Source organism: Pelophylax lessonae, assembly GCF_965119305.1.
Source record: "Pelophylax lessonae genome assembly, chromosome: 3".
NCBI lineage: Eukaryota > Metazoa > Chordata > Amphibia > Anura > Ranidae > Pelophylax > Pelophylax lessonae.
The window spans coordinates 667181818-667204104 of NC_138770.1; the positions used below are offsets into that span (position 1 = coordinate 667181818).

The 22287-nt window shown below is 44.3% G+C and overlaps 1 protein-coding gene across 1 annotated transcript in view; it reads right to left on the reverse strand.

The window, feature by feature from the left end:
* Positions 1-3962: 3962 nt before the first annotated feature.
* LOC309551283 (uncharacterized protein) overlaps positions 3963-22287 on the reverse strand; it is a 96460-nt gene continuing 78135 nt past the window's right edge. The window contains exons 14-17 of the mRNA XM_082251809.1: positions 19230-20106; positions 13963-14146; positions 8224-8387; positions 3963-4213 (exon numbers count right to left, since the gene is read on the reverse strand). Of these exons, the coding sequence (XP_082107935.1) occupies positions 4049-4213; positions 8224-8387; positions 13963-14146; positions 19230-20106 (1390 nt within the window). The 3' untranslated portion in view covers positions 3963-4048. The remainder of the gene's footprint in view (positions 4214-8223; positions 8388-13962; positions 14147-19229; positions 20107-22287) is intronic.

A 22287-nucleotide genomic window follows, 5' to 3' on the forward strand; every position in this document is an offset into this window, starting at 1 on the left:
GTTTTTGAAGGAACGGTTTATTCCAAAGGGGTGATTCAAGCCACGTGTCATCACATTTCTGAGGCTCACTCAGGACAGACCCCAAAACACTGATCCTTTTAAAAACTGCATCAGGCACACTATCCCCTCTTTGGGACAGATCCTCTGTTGCCTGGAATTCCTCTTCCAGTTCCTGCAGCGGAATCTTCATCTCTTCTACTTGCTGTTCTAAGGCTCGCTTAGACTTTTCTAGCTCCTGAACTCTTTTCACAACATCATCCTTGGAGCTGACCAAATCTTCCATCTCTGTACACAGCTGTTTGTTAACTCTTTCTAGTTTAACATTACACTCTAGAGCTTCCTCCAAAGAGCGAGCCAAGAACAGGGCTTTGCTCTCGTTATCACGCGCCTCCGCTTCTGCGCGGTCGCGTTCTTCTGCATATTTTGCAGACACAGTCTTCTCTTCACCAAGCATCTGATCAAACTTCTTTTTCACATCTTCAACACACTGTAATGAACCAACGCTTTCTTCCATGCGTTTTTTCATATCCGCTATCTGAGCTTGCAATGTTGCGACTTGCTCTGATAGGTTTTTCTTTGCTTCCGCCTCCTCTTTTAATTGTTCCAGGAAGCCATTTTTCTCATCTTCCATTTGTTTGAGCTTTGTGCTAAAACTCAGCCTTTGACACCTCTCTTCCTGTAAGAGTTCCTGCGTGTCTTGCAGCTGCGATTCCAAGATAGAAAAATCTTCCGCAATTTCTCTAGATTTGCTGTCTGCTTGAGAAAGCTGATTTGTAACATTGTCCAACTCAACCTGCAGTCGGTTTGCCTTCTCTGACAGCTTAGCACACAATCGGTCACCTTCTGACACCTTGACTTGCGATTCCAGAAGCTGTGCCTCTACTTTTTCCCTCTTATGTTCACAATCTCCTTTTCCCTGCATAAGAGCCTTCACCTCATTGGCTAGTTTCTGGGAATGAGACTGTAATTCTGCCACACAGGCTTCTTTCTCCTTTAACTGCTGCTGGAAACGTTGGGCTTCACCTTTCCAACTTTCACAGTCTGCACGTAATTCATCTACCACATTGCTCAAAGTGGTGAGCTCATACACAGTACTCAGTAATTTAGCCTCTCTTTCACTTTTCTCTTTGTCGCTGAGAGACAATGTCGCTTTCAGAGCAACATTCTGTTCCTGCGACTCCTGCAGGTCTATTTTTGTAACTTCCAAACACTGAAGACTTTTTTCCAGCTGATTACGCAACTCCAACATTTCACACATACTTTGCTTCTGCAAAGTCTGAATTTCAATTTCCTTTTCCATGAGGATGGTATCTTTCTCCTTTATAGTGTCTTGACATTTTTGCAACTCGACCAAAAGAAGAGCAGTGGATTCTTCCCACTGTAACACATGAGACTTGAGTAGTTCATTCATTTCCTGCAAGTTTCTATGCTCCATTTTAAGCAATTCCAAGGCTTGTTCCTTTTCTTCCATTTTCCGTTGCAAGGCATCCAACTCAGCCCTGCACACATACTCGGTTTCCTCCAAACCGATGGCCTCCATTGGCTGCTGGCGTCTCTGTTTCCAGCCTGCCATGCTCTCTTGATGAGCCTTTTGTTGAGCTGCAAAGCTCCGTTGTTTCAGCATCTCCCCCATTTTGAGTTTACTTTTCATCTGAGCACACTGCGTCTCCATAGCAGTTTCATCAGTGTTGCTAGGGACAACAACCTTCCTCTTTAGTAGACTCTCTTTAGGCATGGATGGGGCTGGTTCAGACGGTAACATCCCCTCCATCCATAGAATCCGGTCTCTCATTTCATCTATCTTTGCATTCTTCAGGCGTTTGGATCGCCCCATCTTCAATAACTCCACAAACAAATTTTTCACAGTCCAGCAAACAATTTTCAGACCACTGTCTCTTCAACACATGTAGTTTTTCTCTCTCTTGCAGGATCTCTTTTCCTGCGCACACAGTTTGTGCAGTCACTTGCACCAGACACAACAAAGTTCATCAAATAATTTTGAGACCGCTGTCTCTTTAAAACACTTTTTTTTTTTTTTTTCTGTCAGGATCTTCTCTCCTGCACACATAGATTGTGCAATCTCATGCACCAGACAAAGTTCATCAAACATATGCACTCCATTGCAGGGATCTTGCTGCTTCTGCCCACTGCATACCTCCACCATATGTAAGGGATTAGCTCGGTGGTAGGCGTGGATGACCCCTTTGGGGGTGCGTTTTCACAGAGAGATAGCCCAAAAGTGCTTGCAAACAACAGGTTTATTCTTCAAACAAGTGCATGCAGCAAAACATCCAAAATAAAATAAAACAAAATAAATCCTTGCCTCTGTGGGCGGCTACCTTCTCACAACTGGAACCTACCTAAGAAGTCTTTCCAACCTACTGTTGGGCCGACACTGCTGATCCTACAGCAGACACTCAAATGTCCATTTGTTTGCTTTTCACACAGCACAAACATTGTCCATTGAACATGTCCCTTTGTTTTCTTTCACACAGCACATGTCCATTTATAACAGGATCCTTTACTCTTCACACTCTTCACATGGAACACTTTGTCTTCTCACCTTTGAGACATCTTCACTCGTGGTTACCCTCCTTAGCTTCACATCGCTGTAGGGGGTCTTCTCCCATGCTCACCAGCTTGTCGGGAGGCACACATCCGACTGTCCCCCTCTCCCAGCCTACACGGCGACAGGCGGCAGCAGTCCTTCTCCCATGCCCACCAGCTTCGGGAGGTACACGTATGTCTGTCCTCCTCTCCCAGCCTACACGGCGACAGGAGGCAGCACTCAATAGATTTTCTCTGGACAAATTATAGAGGCCTTGATCTCCTCATTCTGAACAGCTGAAGGCCTTTCAACTTCCTGCTGGCTAGCTCTGTAGCCAACACCCTAAATTAATTAATGGACTTTCTAAGTCAGCTGGAAATGTATCTCCTTCCTGTGACTACATTCCCAGATTTAGCTGACTTCCTGTTACAATATATATATATATATATATATATATATATATATATATATATATATATATATATATATATATATATATATATAAAATATAAAATGTGTTTTGTGCAACGTTTTTTTTGAATTTCCCTCCCTAGTTCCGCTCCCATGCAGCATTGCTGCTGCAGGGAACGGAACTAGGAAGTGATCAGACCGACGGAGGGACGGAGGAGCGGCGGGAATCTCGGCTGGCGATCTCAGCAATGAGAGATCATCGCTGGATCGCCAGGATAAGGTAAGAGAACACCGCTGCGCTCTCTGCAATCCACCCCGAGCGTGACTCGGGGTTACCGCTCCTGATATGAAAAATCAACCCCGAGTCACGCTCGGGATTACCGCTAAGGAGGTTAAGGGGGCAAATCCTTCCGGTCCAGAAGTGGTTAAAATACACCTATGATAAAAATATAGACCCTTCATTTCTTTGTAAGTGGGCAAACTTACAAAATCTGCAGGAGATCAAATACTTATTTCCCCCAATGTATAAATAAGGTGGATAAAGAACTTTTTTATGAAAATACATTGGAATTCCACCCCTAATTATTTTACATGTTTTTGAATTTAATACTAAATTATCAGGTAAATACAAAGCAGTGAAAATAACAATTAGAATTTAGAAAAAGAATAAAAAATGCATAGCTGTTTGTCCACCGAAACTGCACATACATTCTTTCTGTACACATGGGTCACAACCAAATGTTCTCAGAATATATTGTCTGCAGGTCGAATGTGTGGATGGGGAAAGTGGCGCTTTATGATCACTAGATGTAGCTGAGGAGCATACTTACTTATAAGCCAGAGGATAACACCCATCCGCTTTGGGCTGCTTTCACGTTGTCTGCCCACTTGCTTAGTAAATAAAAGTTATTGTGTGTTTAACTCCCCCCCCCCCCCAAATTATCCCCTCAGACACAAAATACTCTGCATTAAAAATGTGTTTCATTTATTGATCTTGTTCTATTTTTTTAAACATGCTCTATTTTGTAAAATTTTCCAAAATTATTTACAATCTTACAAAAAAAAAAAAGTATACAAAGTTAACGTAGATTATTGACTAGAGATCAGTTCCGGTATGGCTGTGGTTTCGCTGGTGTTAAGTGGTGTCGGGTCCGGTGAAGTTCGGTTTATTGGCGGCAAGACAGCGATCTGGGAAATTTTTCTGCTGGCTGGTGGGGTGGGGGTCTGCGACTCTCTGCCCTCCTCACTCTTCCCCTGCAGAGCAAACATGAATGTTTATTAATGTCTGGAGCATTATCTGTGCATTGATATACAGTATTTCACAAAAGTTAGTACACCCCTCACATTTTTGTAAATATATTATATCGTGCGACAACACTGAAGAAATGACACTTTGCTACAATGTAAAGTAGTGAGTGTACAGCTTGTATAACAGTGTAAATTTGCTGTCCCCTCAAATTAACTCAACACACAGCCATTAATGTCTAAACCGCTGGTAACAAAAGTGAGTACACCCCTAAGTAAAAATGTCGAAATTGGGCCCAATTAGCCATTTTCCCTCCCCGGTGTCATGTGACTCGTTAGTGATACTCAGGTGTGAATAAGGAGCAGGTGTGATAAATTTGGTGTTATCGCTCTCACTCTCTCATACTGGTCACTGGAAGTTCAACATGGCACCTCATGGAAAAGAACTCTGAGGATCTGAAAAAAAAAGAATTGTTGCTCTACATAAAGATGGCCTAGGCCCTAGATGGCCAACCTTGGCACCCCAGATGTTTTGGAACTACATTTCCCATAATGCCCAACTACACTGCAGAGTGCCTGAGCATAATGGGAAATGTAGTTCCAAAACATCTGGGGTGCCAAGGTTCACCATCACTGCCCTAGGCTTTAAGAAGATTGCCAAGACACTAAAACTGAGCTGCAGCACAGTGGCCAAAACCATACAGCAGTTCAACAGGACAGGTTCCACTCAGAACAGGCCTCGCCATGGTCAACCAAAGAAGTTGAGTGCACGTGCTCAGCGTCATATCCAGAGGTTGTCTTTGGGAAATAGACGTATGAATGCTGCCAGCATTGCTGCAGAGGTGGAAGGGGTGGATGTACAGCCTGTCAGTGCTCAGACCATACGCCGCACACTGCATCAAATTGGTCTGCATGGCTGTCGTCCCAGAAGGAAGCCTCTTCTAAAGATGATGGACAAGAAAGCCCACCAACAGTTTGCTGAAGAAAAGCAGACTAAGGACATGGATTACTGGAACCAAACTTTGCAGACTTTTTTCTTTTAAGATTGCCCTGTATTTGGCTCCATCCATCTTCCCATCAACTCTAAAACAACTTCCCTGTCCCTGCTGAAGAAAAGTATCCCTACAGCATGGTATCACCACCACCATGTTTCACGGTGGGGATGGTGTTCAGGCTGATGTGCAGTGTTAGTTTTCCACCACACATTGCGTTTTGCTTTTAGGCCAAAATGGTCTCATCTGACTGGAGCACCTTCTTCCACATGTTTGCTGTGTCACCCACATGGCTTCTCGCAAACTGCAAATGGGACTTCTTATGGCTTTTTTTCAACAATGACTTTCTTCTTGCCACTCTTCCATAAAGGGCAGATTTGTGGAGTGCACGGCTAATAGTTGCCCTGTGGACAGATTCTCCCACCTGAGCTGTGGATCTCTGCAGCTCCTCCAGAGTTACCATAGGTCTCTTGGCTGCTTCTCTGATTAATGCTCTCCTTGTCCGGCCTGTCAGTTTAGGTGGACGGCCATGTCTTGGTAGGGTTGCAGTTGTGCCATACTCTTTGCATTTTTGGATGATGGATTGAACAGTGCTCTGTTAAATGTTCAAATCTTGGGATATTTTTTTATAACGTAACCCTGCATTAAACTTCTCCACAACTTTATCCCTGACCTGTCTGAGGTGTTCCTTGGCCTTCATGATGCTGTTTGTTCACTAAGGTTCTCTTCTATTTATACTGAGATTGCATTACAAACAGGTGGACTCTATTTACTAATTAGGGGACTTCTGAAGGCAATTGGTTTCACTAGGTGCTAGTTAGGGGTATCAGAGTAAAGGGGGCTGAATACAAATGCACGCCACACTTTTCACCTATTTATTTGTAAACAATTTTTAAAACCATTTATCATTTTCCTTCCACTTCACAATTATGTGCCACTTAGTGCCGGGTCACACTTGTGCGATGCGGGAAGGCTGCGAATTCGCAGCCTGTTCCCGCATCGCAAACGCACATCTGGCAGTTCACACTGCCATATGCGACACGCTGGGGGTGTCAATGAAATGTTAATGACACTCCCAGTTTGATCGCATATCGCAGTGCGATCTGACAGTTCGCACAGGATCGGATCGCACAAGTGTGAACCACTGTGCTATCCGATCCTGATGCGGCTGAAAAAATGCCTCATGTGCGACTTTTGTGCGGGTGCAGTGCGAATTTAGCCATACAAAGTGTATGGCTGAATTCGCACTGCACATCCGATCGCATGTAATGAAGGAGCAGTGCGCTCCGATATTACATGCGATCGCCGCACACGCGGAAGTGTGAACCGGCACTTAGTGTCGGTCTATCACATAAAATCCCAATTAAATACATTTATGTTTTTGGTTGTAACATGACAAAATGTGGAAAATTTCAAGGGGTATGAATACTTCTTCAAGGCACTGTAGCTATGACATAGTTACATAGTTAGGTTGAAAAAAGAAACAAATCCATCTGGCTCAACCAATATAAAAAAAAACAGTAAGGGTCCTTTCACACGGCCGTTCCGTGTGTCCGCAAATCATCCCATCCGTTTGCGGATGATTTGCGGACATAATGTAAGTGAATGGCACTGCGGATGTCAGCGGACATCCGATTTTCCTCCTTTCAGTTCTGTTCCGTTTTTTGGAACGGAACAGAACCCTATTTTTTCATCCGTGTAAAAAACGGAAAGGAAGGAAAATCGGATGTCAGCGGTGTCATCCGCTGACATCCGCAATGCCCATAGACTTACATTATGTCCGCATATCATCCGCAAACGGATGGGATGATATGCGGGCACACGGAGCGGATAACACAAATGTCATCCGCTCCGTGAAAAAAAAAAAAAAAGAAAGTCCCGCAGCGGACTTAAGCAGCGGAACGGCTGTGTGAAAGGACCCTTAAGAAAACCCAACCATACAATCCCATATACACAATCCTATACCTGCAGTTGATCCAAAGGAAGGCGAAAAACCCCAGTAAAGCATTATCCAATTTGCTACAGCAGGGGAAAAAAATCCTTCCTGATCTCCCGAGAGGCAATCGGATATTCCCTGGATCAACTTTACCTATTAATATTAGTACCCAGATTTACACCTAGGAAAGAATCCAGGCCTTTTTTAAAGCAATCTACTGAGCTGGCCAGAACCACCTCTGGAGGGAGTCTATTCCACATTTTCACAGCTCTTACTGTGAAGAAACCTTTCTGTATTTGGAGACAAAATCTGTTTTCCTCTAAACGTAAAGAGTGAACCCTTGTCCTCTGTGATGACCTTAAAGTGAATAACTTAACACCAAGTTCACTATATGGACCCCTTATGTATTTATACATGGAGATCATATCCTCCCTTATGTATTTATACATGGTGATCATATCCCCCCTTATGTATTTATACATGGAGCTCATATCCCCCCTTATGTATTTATACATGGAGATCATATCCCCCCTTATGTATTTATACATGGTGATCATATCCCCCCTTATGTATTTATACATGGAGCTCATATCCCCCCTTATGTATTTATACATGGTGATCATATCCCCCCTTATGTATTTATACATGGTGATCATATCCCCTCTTATGTATTTATACATGGAGATCATATCCCCCTTATGTATTTATACATGGTGATCATATCCCCCCTTATGTATTTATACATGGTGATCATATCCCCCCTTATGTATTTATACATGGTGATCATATCCCCCCTTATGTATTTATACATGGAGATCATATCCCCCCTTATGTATTTATACATGGTGATCATATCCCCCCTTATGTATTTATACATGGTGATCATATCCCCCCTTATGTATTTATACATGGAGATCATATCCCCCCTTATGTATTTATACATGGAGATCATATCCCCCCTTAATTTCCTCTTCTCAATAAATTCAGTTCCTCTAATCTTTTCTCATAGCTGAGCTCCTCCATGTCTCTTATCAGAGGCATAATATATATAATATTATATTAATACACACCGGCAGACAGAGATCTCGTACCTTTACAGTGATGCCGTTAGTAATGCTGAAGCTGAAGGTCAGTACAGATGGAGGTCTTTTCTCTGGGGGGTTCGGGACGGGAGGAAGGTGGAAGGTTCTCAGCGGTAACTCTTCTACCTCAAACAATGCCAAACGTTTCCGGAGCATCTGCTGCATGCGAAGCACTGGAGAAAGAGACAGCGTCAGTTCAATGAGGTGATAACTGTCATTGCACTGATGCAAGAATTTTAAAACTGGAGAAAATATTATTTTTTTTTTTTTTTTTTAATATAGAAGATTTAGAATTAATAACTGCCAATAAGCAGATCGAATTCTGTTCCAGCCCCAGACAGGCTGCAATGTCCAACATTGGGATTAGTGGGTGAAAATATTATTTTATCAGCTGATATTCATATTAACCAGTTGCCGACCGCCCACCGCAGATATACTATATATCTATGTGATTTCGTATACGCAGTCTCGCGCGCGCGCCCTCTGTGGTTAGACACAGCAGGAGTCAGGCAGCGGGAGGAGCGGCGGAGATCGCCGCTGGCCTCCTGCGATCCTCACAGAAACTGACAGAAGACCCGCCTGCTTATGTAAACAAAGCAGGCGAGTCTTCTGTCACACAGGCAGAGAGAGATCAGGAGTTTCGGCTAAGTTGACACCCCGATCTCTCTGTTCCTGTCACAGAACCCATCCCCCCACAGTGAGTAAGCTTAGTTAGGCATACATTAACCCCTTTGATCACCCCCAGTGTTAACCAGTAACAGCGCATATTATTTAGCACGGATTACTGTATTAATGTCACTGGTTCCCAAAAAGTGTCATAAATGTCAGTTAGGGGTCCGATTTCTCCGCTGCAATGTCGCAGTCCCGCTAAAAAATCGCTGATCGCTGTCAAAAAAATTAATTAAGTCCAAAAATGTATCCCGTAGTTTGTAAACGTTATAACTTTTGCGAAACCAATTAAAATACGCTTTTTGGGATTTTGTTTACCAAAAATATCTAGCAGAATACAAATTGGCCTAAACTGATAAAAAATTTTGATTTTTTATATTTTTTTTATTGGGAATGTTTTATAGCAGAAAGTAAAAAATATTGTGTTTTTTTTTTTTCAAGATTGTCGCTCTTTTTTTGTTTATAGCGCAAAATCTAAAAATCGCACAGGTGATCAAATACTATCAATAGAAAGCTCTATTTGTGGGGAAAAAAGGACATCAATTTTATTTGGGTACAGCGTCGCACGCAATTTTTCATTAAAGTAACGCAGTGCCGAATCGCAAAAAATGGCCTGGTCATTAAGGGGGTAAAACCTTCCAGGGTTGAAGTGGTTAAAGTGGACCCTGTCAGTAACTTTACACATATCCATCAATAAATTCCTGACATACTGTAACTATATGCAGAAACAGTTTCATTTTTCATAAACCTCCAACTTTTATTTAAAAGCCAACCTTGAGCTCCATTCAGTGGCTTTTGCCAAGACTTAGGTGATGTCATCAGTCTGCTGCAGCCAGGAGGAAGCATTTCCTATTCTTCTACCGGTAATCATACTGCAACATTTGTAGCAAGTCTAAAAAGGGGTTGATTTACTAAAGGCAAGTAAACTGTGCACCTTGCAAAGTGCAGTTGTACTCTGCAAGTGCAGTTGCTCCAGAGTTTAGTAAATGAGGTAAACATAGGCGTGCGTGCAGGGTGTGCTAGGTGTGCTTGGGCTCACCCTAATCACCCGGTGTGGCGCAGATTATCCATTTAAACCTCTGATATTTCAGAAAAATCTGGGGGATCCTAAATAATTTGTAAAAAAAATGATAAAAAAAATAAATTTTTGGAAAAAAAAAAAAAAGATTGTAAAAAAATAAATAAAAATAAAAACTACTGACACCATCCACTGCCCCACTGACACCAATCTCTTCCCTACTGACATCGTCCACTGCTCTACTGACACCGTCTGTATAGATACACATACACACACATGCACTATATTACCAAAAGTATTGGGACACCTGCCTTTACATGCACATGAAATTTATAGCACCCTGGTCTTAATCCATAGACTGGTGTGCAGTAATGTTGAAATAGGAAGGGGCCATCCCCAAACTGTTCCCACAAAGTTGGGAGCATGAAATTGTCCAAAATGTCTTGGTATGCTGACGCCTTAAGAGCTCCCTTCACTGGAACTAAGGGGCCAAGCCCAACCCCTGAAAAATAACCCCACACTATAACCCCCCCTCCCTGTAATGATATCCCGTACTGGACACACGAAAAACTGTAGCAAGCGGCCATGTTGTTCAGTTATTATAGGTTAGCCATAACAGTCTTGCAGAGCAGTTACACATTGCAGCAGTAATTACGGTACCCCCTCCCTCCTCCTCTAATTCATGGAATGCATAGGTTTTACACTTCAAAATAGTCGTTATTTCAACTCAGAGACATCAGAAACCAGCGCTTAGGCCTGTGCAGAGCTGTAAACAGCTAATTGATTCCTTGCAGGATGTCTGTTTCTGCTGTCCAGGCCTATCGTAATATTATGACCAAATCCATTAGGATGCCCAGAACTTATGGGGATCGTAAAAAGCAATCAGAGAGCTCTGCCCAGTTCAAAACTTAGAAAATTCACACATGATTCATAAACATAGACAGGAACATGACATTAATAATAAGTATATATTTGAATGAGAAATGTTGTACTGAATGAAATAAGGTCATACATGACCACATTAGCACATATAGAAGGGAAGATAGCTGTCAGATATTCCCTGGGTGACATGTTTATCTGAGCTACCCTGTGTGTAGTATCCCTGGACGGGAAATTTAATGCTGAACAATAATCTATCAGTTTCAAGAATGCTACCGGTACATATTGGAAGATATGAATAGTGGTATATAACTGTCCATAAGGGAGGGCCTGATATTGTTCTAAACCCAGGATAGCCCATGGACACTCCATTTTATTGGTCAGGGGGCATCTGTCAACACCCCTTTGATCCCAGAGAAAAATGGAGATGCCTAACCAGTTGAGAGAGTTCTCTTTTTACCATCAAATCAAGAAAATCTGTCAAGCTTGGGAACCGATAACACCTGGCTCATCGACTGAACTCTGATAACACTGTAAAACAATGAAGATATCTAATAATATCTGTAGTAGAGCTGCACGATTCTGTTAAAATTGAGAATCACGATTTTTTGGATTAGAATGAAGATCACGATTCTCGAAATCCGCCGCTGGGACCACACTTATGCTAAAGCGGACCACCCACCTTTTAAAAAAATACCGGGGTTATGGCAGCTATCTACTGCCATAACGCTGGTATTTAACGTCACAGTACAGACGTAAATACACGGTAGGCGGTTCGTAAGTGGTGCACTGCAGGCCTAACGCAATGGCATCCAGACCACATTTATTTTCTGTGTGCCCTGGCCTATACCCACTATAACATTGTGATGAGGTAGGTTGTCGATGCTTTGTGTAAAAAAAAAGATATTCTGCATTTTATGCAACACAGTCACTGCACACTTCACTGCATGTCATTGTACATTAACTTGATTGAAACATCAAGTGGGAGAAACTTGTGTGTGTGTCTATGTGTATCTATCTATCTATCTATCTATCTATCTATCTATCTATCTATCTATCTATCTATCTATCTATCTAATTAAAATAATAATAAATTAAATTATTATTTTCATTATAATAATACATATATATATTATATATATAATTAATATATATTAATACATATATATAATTAATATAATAAATAATATAATGAAAATAATAGTTTCATTTCATCTGTTGATGGGGACAAGGGCCTTTTTCTGACAACCCTGGTCTGTGGTTGTCGGGATCTGCGGGTGGGGGGCTTATTAGAATCTGGATGCCCCCCTTTAACAAGGGGGCCCCTAGATTCTGGCCCTCCCTATGTGAATGAATATAGGGTACATCGTACCCCTACATATTCATCAAAAAAGTGTCAAAAAGTAAGAAACACAGGAAACAGTTTTTGTTTCCAATTTCTTCACACTGGATATGAATCGGTTGATCATTTTTCGACGGATCCGAACTCTAATCTTTCTGAAAAGTTGGAATTTGTTAGAAGATGAATTAACAAAATGAATTTTAACGGATTGCAACAAAATTTGTTACTATTCGTTACTATTTAATTCGTGCATTTGGATACATAAGGATTCAATACTAACAAAATCTTACAAAGCCATCCACAATTTAGCCCCCAGCTATATCAATAGCCTAGTCTCAAAATACCAACCTAATCGCTCTCTTCGTTCCTCTTAAAACCTCCTGCTCTCTAGCTCCCTCGACACCCCCTCCCATACTCGCCTTTAGGACTTTTCCAGAGCCTCTCCAATCCTATGGAACTCCTTACCCCAATTTGTCTGATTATCTCCTACTCTATTAGCTTTTAGACGATCCCGGAAAACCAAGGGCGTAACTACAGGGGTTGCAATTGCAACCCGGCCCCATGCTCCAGGGGACCTGTGCGGCTCCCCTGTACACCTGGATAGGAGGGGTGGCAGAGGCAGCATGTAGAGAAATCACTGTCCTCCTTTTTCTTCCTGTAGCTGCAGGAGGAAAATGGAGGAGATTGGTTCCTCTGTATGCTGCCCCCGCCACTCCTCCTATCCAGTTCACTTGTGTTCTGCTGTCCCTGGGCCCCTGTGTGCTCCCCTGGTCCCCCCTGTACTGTGCTGCCCCCCCCCCCCCACTGTGCTCCCTTCCCTCTCCTGCTGACTGCTGCAGGGGATGTGTCACAATAGAGAACCAGGAAGGGGTCGGTAAATATGTAATTTACCAGCTCCTTCCTTTTCTGAATGGACAGAGTCATAGTCAGTGACATTGTAAAAAAATAAAATGATAAAAAATAATACAATTAAAATACCAAAAAATAAAAACTACTGACACCAGTGGGTGATCTTCCAGGATCGCAAAGGTCACACTTGCAACCGGGCACTGGCATTCTACCACCGTGGGGAGGCCCCAAGATGGCAGGAAGGGGGCTCACTGCAGAACTTGTGAAAGGGTTCCACTGCGGGACCGTAAGAAAAAGGCCCCACAACTAGAGTAAAGGGCCCCAGGATCAGTGGGAAGAGCCACAGGCTTGAAGGGAAGGGCCCCTTTATGGTTTCTTGCACCGGAGCCCTGAAGGTTCTAGTTACGCCTCTGCTGAAAACCCTCCTCTTCAGAGAAGCCTATCCTACCCCCTCCACTTCAGAGAAGCCTATCCTACCCACACCTAACAACTGTACTTCCATTTTCTCCATAAGCTCATCCCCCACAGTTATTGCCTTTTGTTTCACTTGTCCCTCCCTTCGAGATTGTAAGCTCTAACGAGCAGGGCCTTCTAATTTCTCCTGTATTGAATTGTATTGTAACTGTATTGTCTTCAATCACATTGTAAAGCGCTGCGCAAACTGTTGGCGCTATATAAATCCTGTATAATAATAATAATACATCCGAATATTCGTTACTATTTCATTCAGAGATTCGGATACATCCGAATCTCCGAATAACAGAAAATTCATCTGAATTTACATTTGGACCAAAATGAATTGCACATGTCTAAAGAGAGGACCTATCATCATTTTTTTTTCTTTCTCAATGGGAAGATGCAAAGGGAAGGATGGCGTTATCACAGACAGACTGGAATATGATTGGTAATACGCTTCCCCTATCCATCAGCTGTAATACACAAAGCACCGCCCCCCCAGGAACAATTTTCCTTTGCGGAATGTTAAACTTACTTGGGACTTTCTTGGCGCTGTTCGATGAGCGGATCAGCCATGTTTTCCGGAATCCGGCCCAGAACGGCAGCAAGGAGTCACACAACGTGTCGCGGAGCTGGTCGAAAATGGAGATTGGTGGAGGGTCGGCCTGAACGGCAACCTCTGTGTTTTTCAGCGCCACCTCCAGGATTTCCGGGGGAACCTAGACAAGTAAAATACAGAAAAACATTGCAAGGTACAATTATTCACTTGCCAACCAGGCTTCTTTTGGCACTTTTTGTTTACAAGTTTAAAGTGGAGGTACAGCCTAATACCTTAATATCTCCCCTGCAATCATTAATGTGAGCGGAGTTCAGCCTTATGTGTCACAATGAAAAAGTCCCAGTTTTTCTCCCTTTATTTTACAGTATTCAGTGCTGTCACATGACTTAAATTCCTCTTCCTGCTGAGTCCAAGAGCAGCAAGTGGGTGTGGTTACTGAAAGCTAGTGACATCACTTCCAGGGAGGGGCACTGTTCCTGTGCAGTCAGTGGGCGTATACAGAATGGAAGGAGCTGATCATAGGTTCCTGCCCAGTGTTCTCTCATCAGTAAGGATGCATTGTACATCCTAATTCATAGGAAAATTAAGAAATGAATCACACTGGACACGGGGGGGGGGGGCACATATACAGTATAGCTGCGCTGGGGGGGGGAGGTGCAATACACATATACAGTATAGCTGTGCTGGGGGGGGGGCACATACACAGTATAGCTGTGCTGGGGGGGGGGCACATATACAGTATAGCTGTGCTGGGGGGGGGGCACATATACAGTATAGCTGTGCTGGGGGGGCACATATACAGTATAGCTGTGCTGGGGGAGGCACATATACAGTATAGCTGTGCTGGGGGGGGAAGGGGCACATATACAGTATAGATGTGCTGGGGGGGCATATATACAGTATAGCTGTGCTGGGGGGGCATATACAGTATAGCTGTGCTGGGGGGGCACATATACAGTATAGCTGTGTTGGGGGGAAGGGGCACATATACAGTATAGATGTGCTGGGGGGGCATATATACAGTATAGCTGTGCTGGGGGGGCATATACAGTATAGCTGTGCTGGGGGGGGGGGGCACATATACAGTATAGCTGTGTTGGGGGGAAGGGGCACATATACAGTATAGCTGTGCTGGGGGGGGCACATATACAGTGTAGCTGTGTTGGGGGGAAGGGGCACATATACAGTATAGCTGTGCTGGGGGGGGGGGCACATACACAGTATAGCTGTGCTGGGGGGGGCACATATACAGTATAGCTGTGCTGGGGGGGGGGCACATATACAGTATAGCTGTGCTGGGGGGGGCACATATACAGTATAGCTGTGCTGGGGGGGGGCACATATACAGTATAGCTGTGCTGGGGGGGAAGGGGCACATATACAGTATAGATGTGCTGGGGGGGCATATATACAGTATAGCTGTGCTGGGGGGGCATATACAGTATAGCTGTGCTGGGGGGGCACATATACAGTATAGCTGTGTTGGGGGGAAGGGGCACATATACAGTATAGCTGTGCTGGGGGGGGGCACATATACAGTGTAGCTGTGTTGGGGGGAAGGGGCACATATACAGTATAGCTGTGCTGGGGGGGGCACATATACAGTATAGCTGTGTTGGGGGGAAGGGGCACATATACAGTATAGCTGTGCTGGGGGGGGCACATATACAGTATAGCTGTGTTGGGGGGGAAGGGGCACATATACAGTACAGCTGTGCTGGGGGGGGCACATATACAGTGTAGCTGTGTTGGGGGTTTCATATATACAGTATAGCTGTGCTGGGGGGAGGGGCACATATACAGTATAGCTGTGCTAGGGAGAGGGGCACATATACAGTATAGCTGTGCTAGGGGGAGGGGCACATATACAGTATAGCTGTGCTGGGGGGAGGGGCACATATACAGCCCCACCCCTTGCCTATAAAAGAACTGTCAAAGCCGAAGGGCAGGCATACAGCGGGTAGCCTCTTAGGAGGCAAAGCGTTTTGTTTATTTATTCTACTTTTTTGGGGTCGGCGTGCGTCGTGATTGACGATGGATTATTTTGTTAGTAAAGGACTTGTCAAAAACAGTTTCCTGTGGTTTTTACTTTTTTACACTTTTTTGGTGAATGGGTACCCGATATCCATTCATATAGGGGAGGGGAGGCAGGATCTGGGGGCCCCAGATTCCGATAAGCCCCCTACTCGCAGACCCCGACAACCACAGCTCAGGGTTGTCGGGAAGAGGCCCTTGTCTCCATCAACAGCATTGGGACAAGGTGCTTTGGGGGGGGGCACAGAGCCCCCCTGCCCTAAAGCACCAACCCTCACATGTTGGGGGCATGTGGCCTGGTATGGTTCAGGAGGGGGGTCGCTGGCTTGCCCCCCCTCCTTTCCTGACCTGCCAGGCTGCATGCTCGGATAAGGGTCTGGTATGGATTTTGGGGGGACTCGGAGCTGTTTTTTTTTTATTTTGGCATGGGATTCTCATTAAAATCTATACCAGACCCAAAGGTCCTCATTTTAACTGGGGGGGGGGGGACCCGGGGGACCCAATGCAGTTTTTTTTTAAATTTTTTAGCAATTGCCCGCATTCTTAATTTCTTTTTTAACAGCATTCTTTATCTCTACATTCATCTATCAGTGGGGAAGCCCGCTGACAGATGATGACTCATAGTTGTTAAGGACTCAGACGGCTGGCTTCCCGGTCCACTGCTTAACAACCAGCTATTTCTTCACACAGAATTCGAATCAGTCAATCGTTTGTTCGACCGATCCAAATTCTAATCGTTCTAAGAAGTTGGAATTCGTTGGAAAACAAAAAAAAAAAACAAAACAAATTTTATCGTATTTCAACGAATATCTGTACTGTTTCATTTGGAGATTCAGACACACCTGAATCTCTGAATAACCAAAAATTCGAAACGAATTGCACATGTCTACTGCCCAGTAGTACATGAAATAACACTGAGCAGGGGTCTTGACTTTTCTAAACCTGACACTTGCCCTGTCTCCTTCTTCCATCCACAATGGCAGGGAGGGGCAGGCACTGAGTTCAAAGATGGAGAAGCCCAGCACACTCCTTACGCCATGCTTAGGATTGGATAGCCAATGACAACATTTTGGGGGTTATAAGAAAAAAGGGGGCCCTTTATTTGGAGAAGCAGTATCACTTTACACACGGTGCCATGGGGCAGGCAGTGGTGTATTTAGGTTTTGTGCTGCCCTAGGCCTGACTAAACTTGAGCACCCCTAATTTAAATACGACCCACCCCTTCCTGTAAAGGCCACATCCTTTCCTGTTTATGACCCACCCTGTCATCTGTAAACCACAGACCACAACCAGCCTCATCAGTTCCCATAAGTTCAGCTTCATCAGTGTCCAGCAGTGCAGCCTTATCAGTGCTCATCAGTGCAGCCTCATTACTGCCCATCAGTGCAGCCTCATCATTGCAGCATATCAGTGTGGCCTCTTCAGTGGCCATCAGTACAGCCCCATCAGTGGCCACCAGTGCAGCCTCTCAGTGCCCATTAGTGCAGTCTATCAGTGCATCATATCAGTGCCCATCAGTGCTGCCTTATCAGTGCAGCCCTATCAGTGCAGCTTATCAGTTCTGCCTCATCAGTGGCTATCAGTGCAGTCTATTAGTGCCCATCAGTGCAACATATCAGTGCCTATCAGGGCAGCATATCAATGCAGCCCCATCAGGTTTTTTTGCTGCCCCCCTGCATAGTGCTGCCCTAGGCCTGGGCCTTGTTGGCCTAGGCCAAGATACAGCACTGGGTGCAGGCTCACTGTTACCCTCCCAACTTGCAGGTGCTCACTCCTCCAAGGTCTTTTCCTCCCATACACTCCAGCGTACATGACGTGAAGCTGAAGACCACTTCTGTAAAGCTAAAAATCAAACTTTTGTGTTCCAACACACTTCCAGGCACTAAATCCTCCTCCTCTGTTAGATGTGTTTCACCCTCTACTGGGGTTTAGTCATCAAACCTCTGTAGCTGTCTAAGTAGGGAGCCAAATGTGTCGGAGAGGAGCAGGAAAGTGTGTTGGAACAAAAAACTTTGATTTTAGCTTTACAGAAGTGAAGAAGTGGTCTGTAGAGAGGAGCATTATAGAAGGTAGAATTATTAGTTTAACCACTTGTCGACCGGTCACGTTGACTGTACTGCGGCAAAGTGGCTCGTTCCCGTCCAGCGACGTAGACCTACGTCGCTGGACTCCTCCCCTCGTGGGCGGCGTGCGCGCGCCGCCGGGGGCTCGCTCCCACTGTATTCAGTCACAGCGGGAGTCGGGCCAGGGGAGGAGCAGCGGTGATCACCGCCGCTCTTCTCCGATCGTCGGGGAATTGAGTCTGGAGATCCGCCCGCTTGTGTAAACAAAGCGGGCGGATCTCCTAAGTGACAGGCAGGGTCAGATTGCAGGGTTCAGCATAGCTGAACCTGCGATCTGTCCTTGTGTCACTCAGTCACCTCCCCCCACACACGTTAGTAAGCACCAGGCATACATTAACCCCTGCCTCTCCAATAAAATTAACCCCTTCCCTGCCAGTGTCATTTTTACAGTAACAGTGCATATGTATAGCACTGATTACTGTAGTAATGTCACTGGTACCCCCAAAAGTGTCAAAAATGTCAGTCAAGGGTCTGATATGTCCGCCGCAATGTCACAGTCCCGCAAAAAAAAAAAAAAAATCGCAGATCGCCGCCATTACTCGTTAAAAAAAAAAAAAAAAATGACAGAAATCTTTCCCTTCGTTAGTAAACGCAATAACTTTTGCGCAAACCAATCAAAATACGCTTATTGTGATTTTTTTTACCAAACATAGGTAGCAGAAAACAAATTGTCCAAAAATTTAAAAAAATTTGATTTTTACATTTTGGGGGGGGGGGGGGGGGAATTTCATATAAAAAAATGTGAAAAATATTTTTATTTTTAAAATTTACGCTCTTTTTTTGTTTATAGCGCAAAAAGTAAAAATCGCACAGGTGATCAAATACCACCAAAAGAAATCTCTGTTTGTGGGAAAAAAAGGACGTAAATTTTGTTTGGGTACAGCGTTGCATGACCGCGCAATTTTCAGTTAAAGTCGCACAGTGCCGAATCGCAAAATGTGGCCTGGACGTAAGACAGCAAAATCCTCCGGCGGTAAAGTGGTTAAGTACAAAGGGGTGGTCTAACCAAAATTGATATTTCAGAGTTTGGTAGAAGCTGGGGGATGACTCAGCCCTACCAAGCTAATAACACTTAGGGCCACCTACCTGCAGGGCAGAATTTCCATCTGGTACGAGAAATCTCTCCCTGACCACCTGCACTTTCCTCCTCAGGAGACCACGATCTGGCATGGCATGGTGGGCATTCTTGAATTTCTGTACCTCCAGGCAGCAGAGTAAGTTATTCTCAAGTAGCGGCAGTCTCTCTTCAGGGCCATGCGTCTGAAGATATCTCAAGAAATGCAACACTTCGGGAGTTGGCCAACCCTCGCCGGCAAGCTGAAGAGCCCGTTTGAAGGCACTTATATCCTCTATGGTTGGCTGCATCTGTGCCTGGTGGCCTACGTTGTTCTTCCGACCATGAAGACGCTTCAGGACCATCTTGCTGGTGAGAACTTGGAGAATCGGCTCCAGTCTTGCCCACCTTTCATCTCCCGACTGTTCCACACCATAGTCTTTTAACCGGCCAGTCATCTCACTCCAGAAGTTATGGAAGGACGGATCCAACAGCGAGCTGAGAAACAATGTTACTTCTTTTATGGACAAATTGCTAATCTTGCCCTTGGAGAGCTCATGGGTTAAACGTTTCTTTAGCCCCTGCAGATGTGGGAAGTGAAAAAGGTCCAGGTCCAGAACCTTCTGTACCAATCCCACCACTTTTCGGTCGCTTTTGTCACTCTGTAAAGCATGAAGTACCTCCAGAGCCCTCAAGGTCTGGGGATCCTCTGTTTCTTGTACGACTTTCCTGTACACCTTGTACACTGTTCTGTTCTGTATTATCTCTAGCAGGGTATCGGGCTCCGACGGCAGCTGGCCAGGAAATACAGGGAAGACCTTGGCCACCCTCAGAGAGTCTTTCCGTCTCCTGACCTTCTTCTTTGTGTCTTCGGAGTTTCCTGCCCATTGCTGGCTCTCTTTACCTGCCCTGCATGAATGAGAAAGGGAAAAGGTTGATTTATTATATGCTGTACTGCTGTATACACCAATGGAATCTATAAGGTTGATGCCAACCACACCTCTGAGGGAGCTGTGAAAGCCCCGAAACGCGTTGGGTGGGGGACTTCAATCCTTTTTCGCCTATTATTGGTGCAATATGTATATGCATTCCATGTACAACCATGTCCATATATCATTGGTGTTTTTATGCTAACTTAAATACAATTTTTTTTTATTCACATTATTTAGTACCTAGCGCCTTCAAAGTCCCACCTCAAGGGGAATTTTGTTCATCGTGTAAGAAAGAAAGACACCATAAGCCGATGCACCAACTCCTCGCTCCCTCTGGGAATTATACTGGACATTGTCTTCTTTTTCAGGCCTTGTTTAACCACTTGCTGACTGCCGCAAGTACATATACTGTGGCGGTCAGCCCCTCACCGGCAAAGTGACGTATGGGTACGTCACTAGCCCGTGAGGCTCTGGGGAGCGGGCGCGCTCCCGCTCCCACGCAGTCACGGACCCCCCCCCCCCGCGCGTGTGCCCGGCGGACCCGATGTCCGCCGGGCACTCGCGATCGTCCGTTAGAGCGGGAGAAAGACAGGCGGCTGATGTAAACAAGCCGCCTGTCATTCTCCCCTGTGTAAGAACAGAGATCACACGGTTCTACTATGTAGGACCGCTGATCACTGTTCCTACACATCAAGCCACAGCCAATCACAGTAGAAAGCACGCCCCTAGGGGGACACACAACCCCTCCCTCTCAAAAAAAGTTAACCCCTTCACTGCCAGTGTCATTTTACAGTAACAGTGCATATGTATAGCACTGATTACTGTAGTAATGTCACTGGTAACCCCAAAAGTGTCAAAAATGTCAGTCAAGGGTCCGATCTGTCTGCCGCAATGTCGCAGTCCCGCAAAAAAAAAAATCGCAGATCGCCGCCATTACGCGTTAAAAAAAAAACAACAAAAATGACAAAAAAAAAAAAACAACAAAATGACAATAACTTTTGCGCAAACCAATCAAAATACGCTTTTTGCGATTTTTTTTACCAAAAATAATGTAGCATAAAACAAATTTGCCTAAAATGTTAAAAAATTTAGATTTTTACATTTTTTTGGGGGGAATTTCATATAAAAAAATTTGAAAAATATTGTTATTTTTGCAAAATTGATGCTCTTTTTTTGATTATAGCGCATGATCAAAAAATCGCACAGGTGATCAAATACCACCAAAAGAAAGCTCTGGTTGTGGGAAAAAAAAGGACATCAAATTCGTTTAGGTACAGCGTCGCATGACCACGCAATTGTCCATTAAAGTCACGCAGTGCCGAATCGCAAAATAGGCCCTGGTCAGGAAGGGGGTAAAATCTTCCGGGGCTTAAGTGGTTAATATATTGTTATAGCAAGGACACACTGCTTGGTCACTCTTAGTATGTCTGAACAAAACTGTTTTCTCTTTTTCTTTTTTGGTTTTGCATTGAGCGGAAATATTGCTGGAGAGTATCGGGAAAAAAATGAGAGCGTGGCACCACAGGTTTTGGAATCCAAAAGTTATTATTTCCTCATGTTCTGTTTTATATGCCGCTTTATGCACTGAAATACCTATTTAGGTAGTCTGTCTGGACTTTATGATCACCTGCTGAGTTGGCACTATCCACAGGCAGCTTAACTCTTCAGATATTAAGGCTCCATTCACACCTGAGCGTATCATTTTCAGGCGTTTTTTCGGGCGTTTTTCAGGCGTTCTTTTGAGGTGTATTTCTGGCTTTTTTTTTAGGCGTTTTTTGCAGGTGTTTGGAGGCAAGCATTGACATCTAACAAAAACGCTTGTAATCTGCCAAAAAAAGAAGCTCGTGTACTTTTTTGAGCTTCGGGCGTTTTGCTTCAGGCAACAAAACATTCATATGTGAACGGAGCAGTGGGCCCCGAATCACATGCGATGTCTGACATCACATACAGTGCATTGCGAAAGTATTCGGCCCCCTTGAACTCTTCGACCTTTTGCCACATTTCAGGCTTCAAACATAAAGATATAAAACTGTAATTTTTTTGAAGAATCAACAAGTGGGACACAATCATGAAGTGGAACGAAATTTATTGGATATTTCAAACTTTTTTAACAAATAAAAAACTGAAAAATTGGGCATGCAAAATTATTCAGCCCCCT